The sequence below is a fragment of the Pinus tabuliformis genome, chromosome 1_2 (genome assembly GCF_031772625.1).
Source record: "Pinus tabuliformis cultivar Carrire ecotype Pingquan chromosome 1_2, CPIR1, whole genome shotgun sequence".
Taxonomy (NCBI): domain Eukaryota; kingdom Viridiplantae; phylum Streptophyta; class Pinopsida; order Pinales; family Pinaceae; genus Pinus; species Pinus tabuliformis.
In genome coordinates this window covers 135,717,857-135,733,260 of record NC_142298.1, presented here as the reverse complement: position 1 = coordinate 135,733,260, position 15,404 = coordinate 135,717,857, and the positions used below count along the sequence as shown (strand labels likewise).

Here is a 15,404-nt window from a genome sequence, read left to right as displayed (position 1 = left end):
AAACACAGGCAAATACCGGAATCAATGATGCATCCCTACATCTTTTGAGAAACATAAGATCAGATTTCTTCTTGGCAACTTACAGTCGGGCTCGTTCAAATTGTCGAGCTTTATTGGCCATTTCCCTCCCGTGTAGGGTAATAATGTTAGATCTAAGACTTTTGTGATCCATAATGTATAAGAAAGCCTTTTGGATTAATGACAATGATAGGATTTGGTTGACATTTCGAACCAGCTAATGTGGTTCATCCTCATGACTAGGTGAAAAATCCATCGATCATAAGGAATAAATAGTAAGGACACAACATTGCCCAGAAATAGCCGTTAAAAACTACGTTGGTGAATTAGTTAAAATGTAAAGAAATTAATTATTAGGGAGTTAGTGGTAAAGACTTATTCCATTAAAATATTCTATGTTTAGCTAAAAATAGTTGTTAAGGAATAATTAAAAATAATAAAAAATAAAATAATGAATTTTAATAATGAAAAGAAGTTATTTATTAATAAATTATATCATTTTATTGTTAGAGGTTGACCAATTAGAAAACTAGTTGTTAGGAAACTATAAACTTTATCCCAATGTAATTAATAATAATAAAAAAAGGGCATAAAACAAAAGAGAAAAAGATGAGTAGGAGAGGGGAAAAGAAGGGAATGATGACTTACGATGAGAGCGCTAGAATCCAGCTCTTACTCAATTTCCAACCATCATCCCTATTAAGATTTTTGGCATGCCTTTTTATCTCAATCATCTCTCTAAGCTTCCTATGGTGGAAGTGGTCAACCTTAGCGATGACTTTGGATTCTTCAATGCAGACATGGTGCTTGGATTTTCTGTATGCTCAGCTAATGCTGATGAGTGGGAGCGATTGTGTCTAATGTCTGCAGCATGCTCATTGATCCTCTGCTTAATAGATCTGCCTATTTCTCTAGTGTAGGGGATCCCACAAGGGCAGGGAACAAAGTAGATTGAGTCATAAGGATCAAGAGGGTCTTTAATAGATCTAAGAGAATTCTTAATTTTATTGAGAGGCTTGAATGAAGAAGCGACATTAATCTTCTTGAGGATATGGGCAATCCTATCTATGGTTCCTTGGATATATGGGAGATGAACCTTAGAGATAGGATCATCACGAGTAGGTTTAACTTTAGGATCTTTGTAGGCTTTGTGAAAGGCCTTGAGGCTTTGAGATCTGCTATACCCATTATTTCTAAACACTTCAAGGAGATGGGATTTCTCCTTTTCAAGGTGGCTATCATCAGATATTCTTAGAGCACGGGTAGCTAGAGTGCTAAGAACCTTGAATTTCTGAGCTAGGAAATGATGAGAACTGGCATGGAGATATTGTTCCGTGTTGAATAATTTGATGATTATATGATGCTTTCAATGTGTGGCTTGGGCTTCTACCTATAGTGTTTTGAATGATTTCAATGCAAACCGTTTAGGATTCAGTTCCATTTTTCCTTCCATTTACCTATTGTTGGCATTATGGTAGCAATGTGTCCCTATACCACAAGAGAACACACACCTGTATTAGTTTCTATTGTTGGAAAGTACATACTAGAGACATTCTAAAGAAACACACATTATCAGTGAACATACTTTTGAAAAAATAGATATTGATGGGATTCCTCAAACTACCATCCTTCCTAATTGTTGTAACTCAATTCTATAAAGTTTAAATTTCAAAATTTTCTCAATCAAACGCTGATAAATAAACAAAATTGCATATAATTTTTACTTCTTCCTTCTATGCTATTGTTTCTTATGTTACCGCTTTACTGCATTTCTTTCTGCGCTTTTGTTTGTAATTCCTGCACCGATAAGAGTGTTATTGCTCGTACTTCCTTATTATTATCCCTGACATATGTAGCTATTAGGCATGTGTGAGTGCTTTGTTTATCCGTTAGTTGGAAATTCTTAAAACCAAGTCACTAAGCCAATCATTGGCTTAGTGCATGTTAGGATTAACATACACGTCCATGCATCATCATGGTTTCTCTGGCAACAGGCACCGCTCAACTCCGCATGGTTTCTCAGGAAGCATTCATGGTTCGACTCCGATCATCATTTTGACTCCACTACTCAGACTTAACGTACATTCATTCAATGCCCCAGTCCCTGTCCAACATTTCAAATTAGTAAGTGCCACCTAAAATTTTGGATTCAAATTTGGTAGTCCCACCCGAATTCTTTTATGAAATGAATAGAAATGTGTAATCATCGTTTCGATGTGATCAGGAGAAACAAAAACTGAAGGAGAGGAGGTTTTATTACTCATTGTGGGTGGAACTCTACACTAAGGCATCTCCATGGGCGTTCTTCTCATATGTTGGGCATTGTTTGCAAATTAGTACTTCAATGCCATGCTTATCATTGACGAAACGTGGGGATGATGAAATGGTTATGAGGGATTGACATCTTCTAAAAGCTTTCACTAGCCATGGGAGCCAACATAGACCATTCTACATGTAACCCTGTTAAGACATCGGCTCTGGGTGTCCCGGGGATGGACGAACTCCCAGAGTGGAATGTACTGTAGACATCCCATCGGAAATGGCACTTATGTTGAAGAAAGCTATGGACGGCATGTAAAATTAGTTCCAAAGCCTGCTCGGGCAGCTGTCACCATATTATCTTGTCCACTACTTCGTGCAATATTGGGTGCAGAGCGCGGCTACCGAGATGCATGTTCCGGCCATCTATTTCTATGTTTTTTCCACTACCTTCTACTCTCACATCTTTCACCCTTATAAATTGATTAACCAAGATCTAACTACCGAGGAGATGGTGGCGGCCCCCATTGGGTTTCCATCTTCGGTGATCACTCTCAAGCCATACAAGGGCCGGGATCTATTACTTTTGAACGAAACAATGCCTGGCCTACTTTCTCTAGGTTCTTGGGTGGTTAAATGCCTGGAAGGATGCATGGCAGTGGCTCTGAAATCCTCTTTCCAAGAAGAAGATAAGTATTTTCATTTCTTTTAGGACACCATCGGAGCTCCTGTTCTTTATGTCGATCTGCTCACGCACGTCATCCACTCCACTGCCGTCGTCAGGGGTGAACGCTCCATTGTGCTAGAATGGCTAGACAGGCAGAGGGCAACCTCGATCATTTTTGTGTCATTCAGCAGCGAGGTATTTCTGTTGGGACACCGATTTTTCAAGCTGGCGCTAGGTTTGGAATCAAGTGGGCTCTCGTTCCTCTGGTGTCTTCACTTTCCGCCGTATTTTGATGGGGATAGAGATGACCCGCTAGGGCTCCTTCCCAAGGGATACGAGAGTTGAACCCAGGGATGGGGATTGATCATCCAGGGCTGGGTATCGCAGTTGCAAATCCTCTCGCATCCCTCACTTGGTGGGTTTCTGAGTCACGGTGGACGGGGTTCCACCATTGGGTCACTAAGCTTCGGAATACCCCTGATTTTCCTCCCAATCGAATTGACCAGGGCTTGAATTCCCGGCTGTGGAATTGAAGGCAGGGATTGAAATAGAAAGAGGAGATGATGACTCTTTTATGAGAGAAAACATATGTACAACACTAACCATGGCAATTAATGGAGAGGAAGGGGAGAAGTTGAGATCTAAGGTGGTGCAGGCCCGCGATATTATAGCAGCCAATAAGCAAAGTTACATCCATGATTTCATTTGAAAGCTCCAATATTTGGGTGAAGACTACAAGAATAAAAGCAAGTAATGCAATATTGTTATCATGAAAAGTATTATAGGTCATTAAAGTGCATTTATTAATGAAATAAGGTAATTGCGAATGTATTATTTTTCTTCGTGCGCATCCTTATTGTAAAAGCATAGGTGGTCTTTGTGTGCATCCTTATTGTAAAAGCATAGGTGGTCTTTGTGTGCATCCTTATTGTAAAAGCATAGGTGGTCTTTGTGTGCATCCTTCTTACAAGTGCGAACAACTTCAAAGATAAGTTCTTCGTACTCGGATATCGTTTCATATTTTTACTGCCCCTTGTGTAATGTAAAATATGACTATATATTAATACTCGTTTATAACAAATGATTACCTATTCAGAATGCATTTTACATGAGGTTACTCCTTCCAGCTGTGCAATATTGATCAGTGAGAATGCATTTTACATGAGGTTACTCCTTCCAGCTGTGCAATATTGATCAGTGAGAATGCATTTTACATGAGGTGATTGTAATTATTTCTGGGTTCAATTTTAAATTTATGGTTTTTTAAATAAAAAAATAAATATTTTTTATAAATAAATAATGTGATTTATAGTCATAACATAAATGAATATATTGTTTGGTTAATTTAAGTAGGAACATTTTCATATTTATTTAGACTTATGGTTGAGCTGAAAGGTGTTCTACAACCCTAGTTCTTGAAGATAGTGTCTCTTCATGCTATATTTAAAAATAATAAAATAATATTTATATTGATAAGTTTTCACCCAAGAAAATTAAATCAACTTTACATAGAGAAATAAAGTAATTAAAAGTTAAAAAAAATTACTTTTTAACATAAGGGAGATGAAGATACATAAGTTCTGGGCTTGGAGGTGATTAGGGAAAAGTTCTATGGTTTGATAGAGAAAGTGACAGTGAAAGTAATAAGAGACCATGGAGGTGCAGGGAGGAGGGAGTGGAACTCCCTCCTACAGTAATGTAGTCTCAAATAGAGGAAGAGTAGGGTACAAGAATAAGCATCCAAACTTCTTGGAGATCAAGACAAAAATCACTGAAGCGCAGCAGGCAGAAGGCAACAAAACCCATGCAGAGCCAAGGATCCATGAGGAAGAGCGACAGGAGGAGAAAGTGGCAGACAGAGGTTAGGGTACAGGGACCAGAACCAAGGTGGGGCCCTGTAAACCCAAAACCTATACTAAACCGTGGGTAGTTTTGAATGACCCAACTTTACAAGAGCGTAGGGATCACATGACAAACTATGCCATCATATGCAAGTTTATGGGAATCTGGTCATCAGAGAAGGAGTTGTACACATGGATAAGATACAACTAGAAACCGAAGCGGGAGATAAATATACATCTTGGATCCAAAGGTTTTTTCACAGTGGTGTTCACAAGCATGGAGGATAGAGATAGGATATTTGAAGGAGGACCATACTTCTTTGTAGCAGCTGGTCTCTACATGCGGCCATGGACAAGGAACTTTGTGCAAGAAAGAGAAACCTTCACCTCGGTATCGGTATGGATCAGAATCTACTCCTTACCTTTAGATTATTGGATGCCAGAGTCTTTAAAAGCTATAGGCAATAAGTTAGGACATTTTTTAAAGATATTAGAGGAAACTCTGCGAGGAAAGTATACCTCCTATGCCCACATTTGTGTGGAGATGGACCTCTCAGGAGCTCTTCCAGACAAGGTCATTCTAGAAGTCTATGATAATAAATGGGTGCAAATAGTAGACTATGAGCATATTCTGTTTAGATGTCATAGATGTCATGAGCATGGACACCTATCTAGAGATTGTCCTCTTAACAAAAAGAAGGAACACCCAAACATCAGTAAAAAGAAAGATAATTTAGGTTTCACCAAAGTGGTAGGAAGAGGGAAAGGAGGGGGAAGGAAGACACAAAAGAACCCTATTGATAATGAGAACACAGCAAAATGTCATAACAGTTTTGAGATCTTAGAGGAAAGAGAAACAGAGGAGGGTGATCACGAGAGTATAGAGAATCAGGCGGAAAAAGGGAAAGGAAAAGAGATGAGCATGGAGTTTACACAGGTACAGAATGAATACATGGAGGAACCTTTGAGCAACATGGAAATAGAAAAATACCATGAAATGATTCAAAGTGAAAGTGGCATAGAGGACCAGGACTTACAGGAGATCCTGGAAAGGGAGAACCTAGAGTTGGAAAAGTTTCTAGAACAAGGAGGAAAACAAGGAATAAACTCCATACCTCAGGAGGAAGTTGACAAGGTACAACAGATGTTCCTCAACAAGTCACAGCAAATTGTTGTAGGAGTCAAAAGAGGACATGATAACCAGGAAAGTAAAGGAGCTTCCTCAATAGGGTTAATAACTGGAAAACTGACAAAAAACCCAGGCAAGAAGAGAGGGAGGAAGAGACAAAAGGAATTGTTGCTGGAATGTGGTAAACTCATGATTGACTCAGGTAGGATGAAAGACCTATCCAGTTACTCATTCAAAACCCATATCAATGAAAATCACAACCTGGAACATTAGAAGACTGGGGAGTAGAAGGAAACAGAGGAATTTAAGCAATAGGATCAGAGAGGAAAAACCTGACATATTGTTCATATAGGAAACAAATGCTCAATGGAGAAGATCAGAGAAAAACATAGCAAATGGTTAAAGAAATATGAATACATTGAGGTCAAGGCGAACATATCTGAAAGGGGAATTCTCACTCTTTGGGATCCACTGAAATTTGGTATGCTTGATGCGAAAGAATCTAGACACCACCTTTCCTTGATCGTCCAACTAGTGGGTGACAGACAATGTTATATGATAACCAATGTCTATGGTCCTCAACCAATGGATGACAAAATCCAACTCCTCACTACACTAGAGGATATAAAGAAGCGATACCCAGCCTTACCATGGATTTTAGGGGGTGATTTTAACATGATTAAGTCACTATCAGAGAAGAAAGGGGGAACCAGAATGTTTGGTAGAGATGCAGCTGCCTTCCAACAATTCCTCACCAATATGAACCTGGTAGATTTGGAAACCAACAATGGAATTTTCACTTGGAATAACAAGGGGGGGGCTCTACCCAAGTAGCCTCAAAATTGGATAGATTTATTATTTCAGAAGAACTCCTATTAAGGGGAGGTTGTCTGAATGCGCTCATCCTACCCTTTGGTGGTTCAGATCACTGGCCCATACAGTTGGAAGCCTCTCTATTTGGTAAACCGAGGAATAGCCCCTTCAGGTTCGAGAATGCTTGGCTCACACACTCAAATTTCCAAACAAACATTGAAAAATGGTGGAAAGAGGAGCTGCACCTTAAAGGCACAAAGATGTTCCTTCTACATTGTAGGCTCAAACATATCAAAAGCAGACTCAAAGAGTGGAATAAAAATGAATTTGGTAATATCTTCAAAGCTAAGGGAGAAGTGGCTAAGAAACTAAAGGAAATAAACCAAATTCTTATCACAGAAGGATATACAGATGAAAGGAAAGAGATGGCAGAAGGACTTCAGCATGAATGGGAAAACAGATGTCTACAAGAGGAAATATTCTGATCATAGATGTCACAAAAAAAACAATAGAATTGTGAAACTTACTGATCATCAGGGAATAGAAAGGAACACTCATGAAGAGATGGAAGAGGTTCTTGTCCAACATTTTCAAAGAATTGCAGAGGAAACCAATGAAGATAGATCTCTGTATATAAAAAGATTTACACAGTACATTCCTAAATTGGTTTCCAGAGAAGACAATCATAATCTCAACAGACTAGTATCAGAGGAGGAACTGGAGGAAGTCATTACAAAGATGCACAATGGAAAAGCACCAGGCCTAGATGGGTTCAATGTGGACTTTTTCAAAACATGCTGGAGAATTGTAAAACATGATATTCTGGAGGTTGTGGAAGACTCGAGAAGAGATAAAACAATCTTGAAGGCTTTAAATGAATCTTTTATAGCCTTAATTCCCAAACAGTAAAAGGCTACCTCCCTAGACAGATTTAGGCCTATAGCATTATGCAATGTGGTGTACAAAACAATATCAAAGGTAATTGCCAACCGTCTCAAGCCACTCCTCCCAACCCTAGTGTTAGAGGAGAAAACGTGCTATGTGGAAGGAATAAAAATTCTGGACAATATAATTCAAGCTCATGAGGTGGTCCATTCACTCATTACCAATAAACAGGCAGGCATGATTATTCAACTAGATATCGCAAAAGCCTATGATAAACTTAGCTGGACATACATAAGAGCAATACTAAAAGCCTACGACTTTGATTACAATTGGATTAAATGGGTCATGGCACTTGTTACCACAGCCAGCTGTTCAATCCTTCTCAATAGCGCTCCCTCCAAAACCTTCAAGCCCACCAGCGGCCTAAGGCAAGGTGATCCTCTTTCTCCTTTCCTTTTCATTTTAATGATGGAAGGGTTCGGAAGAGTAATTAGAGCTGCCAAGGAGGAAGGAAGAATTCAAGGGTTAAGGCTCACTCAAGGAAGGGACACGGTGACACATCAACAATTTGTTGATGACACTATGCTTCAAGGCATACCTATAGTCAAGGAAGCCAAAGCTTTCAAGAAGATTCTGTGTGAGTTTGCCATGGCAGTGGGCACAGAGGTGAATTTATAACCAAATTTATCATGGCCTTCTAACTTTAATTGGGAAAATGAAATATATTTCTATTTTGGGATGTAATTTATGTTGAAGTAAACCTCTATTTGTTGCAACCATTGAATCAAGTTAACAACATCAATCTCACCTTGGTAATGTTTCATGTCCATTTTTGTTCCACTTTAAATAAATATTGAGAAGAAGTGATGAAACTCCAAATTTCTCTCTTTCCATCTAACCCTTTTCCAACTCCTTTTTTTGGGGCTCTTATTACATATTTCTCATTTGATCAATTTCTTAAGTTAGAACCACCAAACTCCTTGAAAAATCCACACTTTTTCTCTAGAGCCACCATGAGAATTTTGATGTTGTGAGACATTTATAAATTTGTTTTTTCATTTTTGAAAATCCTTCTTTGTACTGATCATTGGGGTTGTTACTATATTCGTTCACTATGACTAGATTTTCCAAGATTTATACCAATTCCTAGATCTTGCAACTTCCCCCAAAACCTCAAAGAAATTCGTTTTGATACTAATATGATTTGTAATTACTCTTGGCATTCCACTAGAACAATTCATCACAACAAATATTATAATGTTGTACAACTATTTACTATGTATTATTTTAAATCAGATTGCAGACCTTTAATATTACTAGTTTAATAAAGAATTGACTGATATAAGTTGGAATTGAGATGAAAGTAACAAGAAAAACAAATTATAAAAAAAAAAAGATGTATACTAGGAAATCCCAATATAAGAAAATCCCAAGGCCTACTATTTTCTCTCTTCTTCTCTATCCCAAAATCAAATACAAAGAAATGGTTACTCACCATGGAGATGCCATGAACATCATGGCCAATATTTTATTTTCCTTCAATATCCAACTCATTTATTTTCTCCCCTATGTGGCAAATACGTAATAGAACAAGAATGGAACACTTTCCTTTATTAACAACCTAGTGTTTAACATAGCCTAATAGACATCTAGGGTTAAGGGTATGGTTTTTGCAATGTGATTCCAGACAATGTTAAGGATTTGGATCCTCCAAAATCCTTTTGAAAGTCCACACATAAATAGCTCCACATTGTCAATAATAGAAGCTATTGTGAAATCCACTAGATACCATGGTGGTTAACAAGATAAGTCAACTTAAGGAAGATTTAAATTCTCCAAATGAACTCTAATTGTGGTGATCTTATTCCATTGAAAATTTGGTATTTAGTTTATCCATTATCCTCTTTTATTTATATATATAAAAAGGAAATTATTTACTCATCATTCTCTTTTTATTAGTGTAAAAAGGAGTAGTTTTTTTTATCTTTCTAATTGAACTTTACTTTTTATTTAACATAATTGTTTATATTAATAAAATAATTATTTATATTAATAAAATAATTGTTTATATTAATAAAATAAATGAGTTAAAGGAGAAAATTTTAGCAAGCGATGCATTTTAATATATTTATGTTTTGTTTAAAATGATTATAAGTTTAATGAAAAAAAATTATTGTGATTTATTTTATATAAGAAAGTGAGAGATTTTATTAATTAAGTTTAAAATATAATGTTGAATAAATTAAGAATATTAAAAAATAATAAATTAATTCAATTCAATTTGTTATATTATAATTTTGTTTTTATTAATAAAAAAATAAAAAATCATAATACATATACCACATTGCACTAATTATAGATTAAACTTATAGCATAGTACAATAATATTTATTTTTATTTACTTTACTTTCAACATTTTAATGTTTGATTTAACTTTAATATGTATCACATTGTTACTATTTTAGAGTAGTATGTTCCATCCTAGTTAATTTGGGACCATTAAATCTAATAAACCTAAGCCAATGTGTAGGTAATTGATAACTATCATATAGTTTTAAACTTGACAAACAACACAATAAATTAATCTACAACCTTGTGATCCATTAGATCCTTGGAGCTTAAAATCTATGGCTTAACCTCAATAATACTATAAACAAGAACTATTCAATTATTTAGAATTAATAACAAGTATCACTAACAAAAAATCCAAATATATATCTCCAACGTTTAGTTTTTCACTTCAAAATGTTAACGACATAGATTATAATTTGATTAATTTCTCTTTGTGTTTTACCACCATAATCTTATCAACTTCTCTTAGCATTTTAAAACCATAATCTTAGTAACTTATTTTATCATTTTAAAACCATAATAATCATGAATACAAACTAGATGTTTTCCTAATGAAAATTTCCATAGTTAGGAAAATCAATATATAGTTAAAAATGAGTTGTCATGCATGGAACAATTGCAAAACATTCCTAAAGATGATAGTTTTCCCATTATTAATGTTATACCTAGGACGATATGTTTAGTTTATTTAATATATATTTAAATGCTATTAATCATGATTAAATTATTTTCATTCACAATTTTAAAATTATTGTTCAATTTCTAATTGAGAAATGGTGGGAAGCAGGTTGATAATTTTAAAATTTGAATATGGAAGAAGCTATGGTGGGAAGTTAGCTGATAGTTTTAAAACATGAATATGGAAATACGTCAATCAAGTCAATTAGTTTAACTCGGTTGTCTGTCTTATTTAATCAAATAGGAGTGTTTGATATTCAAAGTTTAACTTAATTTCTATATATTTAGGGTTCATGTTTTTTTGCAACTCAAACCAATGTCCAACTCAAGCCATTCTGCCTTTTTTATTCAAATCGAAATCAACCATTTTCTCTCTCACTTGATGTGATCCTTAATGTGTTCTTCACCCACTCATTACAACAAATTATAATTTCTTGCATAACCCTATTTCCTCCTTGAGATCCTAAAAGAAAATATCAAAGACCAAAATTTGATCTCATCACTTTCTTTTGTTTTTTCAAATGGAAATATTAATTTCCAAAGTTATAAACTTTAGAAATATGAGCTACAAAGCCAATATAACTAACTAAATTATTTATCATGCTTGTCTTAAGTTTGAACTTATGAAGAATAAGTAAAATTCCAAAATAAGTAAATTTTTAAGATAGCTTTTGCAGGCATGGGCAAAGGCCTAACAAAAGATACCTATTTGAGCTACAATTTTAATAGATGCCATGAATATCATGGCCAATATGATCACTACGAGATCTTATACATTCTTTTTATTCAATATCCAACTCTGAAAGATTTTCTCTCCTATGCAACAAATATGTGATAAAAAACAATGAGACCCCTTCATTTATTAGCAACCTCACGTTTAACATAGCCTAATAGACATCTAAGGTTAGAGTTAGGGTTTTCACTTGTCATTCCAATCATTGTTAGGGATTTTGATCCTCTAGAACCATTTTTAAAGTCCACACATGAATAGCTTAGCGTTATCAGTAATGGAAGCTAATGTGACATTCACTAGATACGGTGATCATTAACATGATATGTCAACTTGTTAAACATATAGATTCTCCATAAGAGCTCTAATTCAAGTGATCTTGATATCATTAGAAATACCTTGAAGTGGAGAATGATGTCAAGATATTTTAGACAATACTCGTAAGATTTTGACTCTAAAAATGATCCCTTAGGGCCACAAACGGGCTCTAGAACAATCTATACCCCAAATATCCAAAACAGGATTTTCCAATAAAATGGAACTTGCAAGCCAATGAATTTTATTTTTCTAGCGGCAAAGTATCAAAGTAAATGTAAAATTATAAAAATGATCCATTCTTGATCATATATCCCCATTTAGAGAGGCTTTTGGTTCCCAAAAGGTGAGGAGATTTTTCCTTTGTCTTCGCCTTATGGGCACCATTTGGGATTAGTCACAGGTGTCAACTCCACATTGAAGGCCGACGAAATTACACATCGCCATGGTACGGGCTGTAGAATGAGTCTCTAGGCTCAATGATAGAATTTATTATGATTTGAAAAGGCTTGAAATTGTTTTTATGGTTATGTCATGTAAACATTTAGGGATAGTTTTTCCCATAGTTTTTTTCATGGTATTTTTTTGTAATGTATCCTATTAAAGGAATAAAATTCCAATCAATTTTTTTTTTTTTCTCAAAGATAAAGATTTGGTTGGGGCTTTTGAGTATTATTTATCTCTGCTCTATCCCTGCCCAAAATGAATTATGTACCTGTGTAAGAGAAAAGATGGGGTTGAATAGAGTGAAATAGATGCTACTTTCAATGTGAATTGGCTTCCTAAGTTTGTTAATAAAGAGACCTTGTTTGCAACAAAGGTAACAATATTGTATTAATGGATAGACCTAAATAATTATTATAAAATTTGAAATAAAAACCATACAACTATCATGCATTTATTTGTAAAGAGAATTGAAAGTAGATTTGAAATAAAAACCATAAAACTGTCATGCATTTAGTTGTAAAGAGAATTGAAAGTAGTTCCATTAGCAATGACAGAGTATCATTATAATTGGAGCTCTATGGATTAAATCCATGTGAATAAGAAAGAACAAACAAATCATTATATTATATTATGCAATTATATCATAAAACCAAACCATTCAATTATCGTGAAGCCATTCACTTTTGTAGCAAAGTAATTTGCTTGTTTGAAAGGACATATAGAGAGTGATAAAAAAATTGAATTTAAACGTTGACCGGACATACAACGACTCATAAATTGAACTTTAATGAAATATGAACTCTGAAAATAAATATGGTGTATCCACTTTTAGTCATAATAATCATGAACGTAAACTGATGTTTTCCCAATCAAAATTTCCAGTCAGCAAAATCAATCAATATATAAAATAGATGTTTAAAACGAGTTGTCATGGATGGAACAATTGCAAAACATTCGTGAAGATGATGGTTTTCCCACTATTCTTACTTACAGGTCAATGCTATATTTGGATGATATGTTTACTTTATTTAATATATATAGTTAGATGCTATCGAGCATGATTAAATGATGCGGGAGCATTCAAATCAAAGAGGAAATTATTGTAAATAATAGACATAGGGGTCATGCATTAGTTCCTAAATTCCAAGTCACTTTAATATTTAGGCTTTTATTAGATATTTTCAAAATAAATAAAACTAGGAGAGCTTTTAGGCATAAAAGAGTGGATGTGGATCTTTAAGTGATAAGGATAGCTTTTCTATTTTAGAACAGGGAAAAAGATGAAAAGATGTTTTTCCATGTGTATGCATGGCATGTAGAGTTAGAGCTTTTAGTTGAGTGATTTTAGGATTTTCTTATCATGCTAAGTTTAATAAATTAGGGAGCCTCAAAGGCATTGAAGGCAAGAAGGAGAGAAGGGTGAGGATTGAGTGAGTGAGAAGGAAGCAAGGATTCTCCTTGGGAGCCTTCGGCAGTTTGTAAAAGGACCATAGATTGTATATCTGGCCAATGAATGTAGAGTCTGTGTGTATACTTGTTTTATGTGAATATAAATATGATTGCATGGACATGATTGTGACAGGCTTGATTTTATGTGGCGTACATATATGCAGTTATATAATTTTGAACTTGCACATATATGTAGTTATATAACGTTGAAATGGCTCGAGGATGATGGTTCCGGTTTTGATTCTCTACGCATTGCTGTGTGTGTTAATCGTGATGATATACCACATTAAATTAAATGATGTGTTCGCAGATTCTTGCGTCCCCATCCCAGTGATGATAGGAAGCCATCCGTTGGGTGCATATACGCATTGATTGGGAAATGAGTAGTGGTGAAACCAGCGATCACAGGCCACAGTTTCAAGATTATATTGGCATCGTCGAAGACCTCAGGAGCGGCTGTTGAATTTGAGAATTCCTGCAGTTGAATGGAAACATATTAAAACAGAGGCGGCATTCCGGAGATTGAGAACGATTTGATATCGCCGAGACAATTGGTTCGTTGCAATTACAACTATGTCGGGTCATATATATATCGGAGTTTGCTGTAGAAATTCTGTGCCGAGCCTTTTATTAAATTAAGGACAGATTATAACCGGCGGCATATATATATATTTTCCAGTTGCATCTCTGTTTAGAGGAGAAGCCAGCCTAAACCAGCACCGATATGAATGAGGAAGGGAAAGTATGTATATGCGTATGCGCATGGCGTAAGTGAACACATATTCTCTGCGTATTATATGTTCAAATCCATTGAATATTCGTTGGTTACATAGTTTGCTGTGTGTTTGCTTACGGTGGAAGCTTGGACAGCGTAACAAGGTAAAAGGAATGCCTATTAGTTGCTGTATAAACCGGTGTGATATGAATTGAACATAAATCATAGGAATTGGATAGTGGTGGATTAGTATATACCTGCGGCCATGGTAAAATACGCTTATACTATTGTGTTATTTGCCAATTGAACTCTGGTCAGATAGAACCGTAAGGGCGCACTCTTTAATTGAGCGCGGCCAATGTTGATATTGTTTATGGGATAATGAGTTATGAATTGGATTGATGCTAAGCATGGGTTTTTTATCACGATATTACAAGCCATGAATCAAGCTTATATGCATGATGGAAGAAAGATCCTGGTAGTAGTGGCCTGGGCGTGGCCTGGGCTGCATCAGGTGGTATCAGAGCTAGAATAGTTTTGGTTGAAGATTCAAGTTTTTTTAAGTTCAGTTAATTGCATGTGATGAATGAATGTTGGATTTTGGAACTGATGAATATTGCAGCATAGAGATGCAGGGTGGATGAGGAAGTGAAACAAGATCAACAGGATCTTGAAAGGTGAGCTGACAGGTATTATTTATCTCTGGTCTAAAGGTTATGCTTGATAATTTGATTTACAGGCATAGGGAAGAAATCTCAGCAGGAAGAAGCAGATCACAACTGGAGTGCAGTGATAAAGGAGTCCAGAAAGGGATTCTAAATGAATGTGGCAGTGAACCTGAAGAGTCCAATAAGGAATTGGATAAAGAGGACAACTGAAGTGTTCTCAGGAGAGCGAAGGATATTGCAGAAGCCTAGAGGGAGCAAAGGTGTTGCTCAGAGGAAGGTTCCAGACAAAGGACCGTGCTTACCAAAAGACTAAGTGAGGAGAGCTTAGTGAGGTAAGATTGCAGCCAGGAGGACTAGCTGTTGTAGAGGCTTTTGCAAAGGAGAATCAACAGAGGTTGAATAAAGTTGCAGATGAGAGAAGCTTACAGGAGCAGTAGA

At 35.7% G+C, this 15,404-nt stretch overlaps 1 protein-coding gene across 1 annotated transcript; it reads left to right on the top strand.

The window, feature by feature from the left end:
- Positions 1–2,444: 2,444 nt before the first annotated feature.
- Positions 2,445–3,289, top strand: LOC149204883 (UDP-glycosyltransferase 79A6-like). The gene is made up of 3 exons (XM_089397232.1): positions 2,445–2,534; positions 2,672–2,905; positions 2,990–3,289. Exons 1-3 carry the CDS (start codon positions 2,445–2,447, stop codon positions 3,287–3,289), a joined length of 624 nt encoding a protein of 207 aa, XP_089253358.1.
- Positions 3,290–15,404: the final 12,115 nt, after the last annotated feature.

Coding starts and splice junctions, on each gene's coding strand:
- LOC149204883 (XM_089397232.1), top strand. CDS start 2,445: ATGGGAGCCAACATAGACCATTCTACATGTAACCCTGTTAAGACATCG. Junction 2,535..2,671: donor ACGAACTCCCAGAGTGGAAT/GTACTGTAGACA, acceptor TATTGGGTGCAG/AGCGCGGCTACCGAGATGCA. Junction 2,906..2,989: donor TACTTTCTCTAGGTTCTTGG/GTGGTTAAATGC, acceptor CATTTCTTTTAG/GACACCATCGGAGCTCCTGT.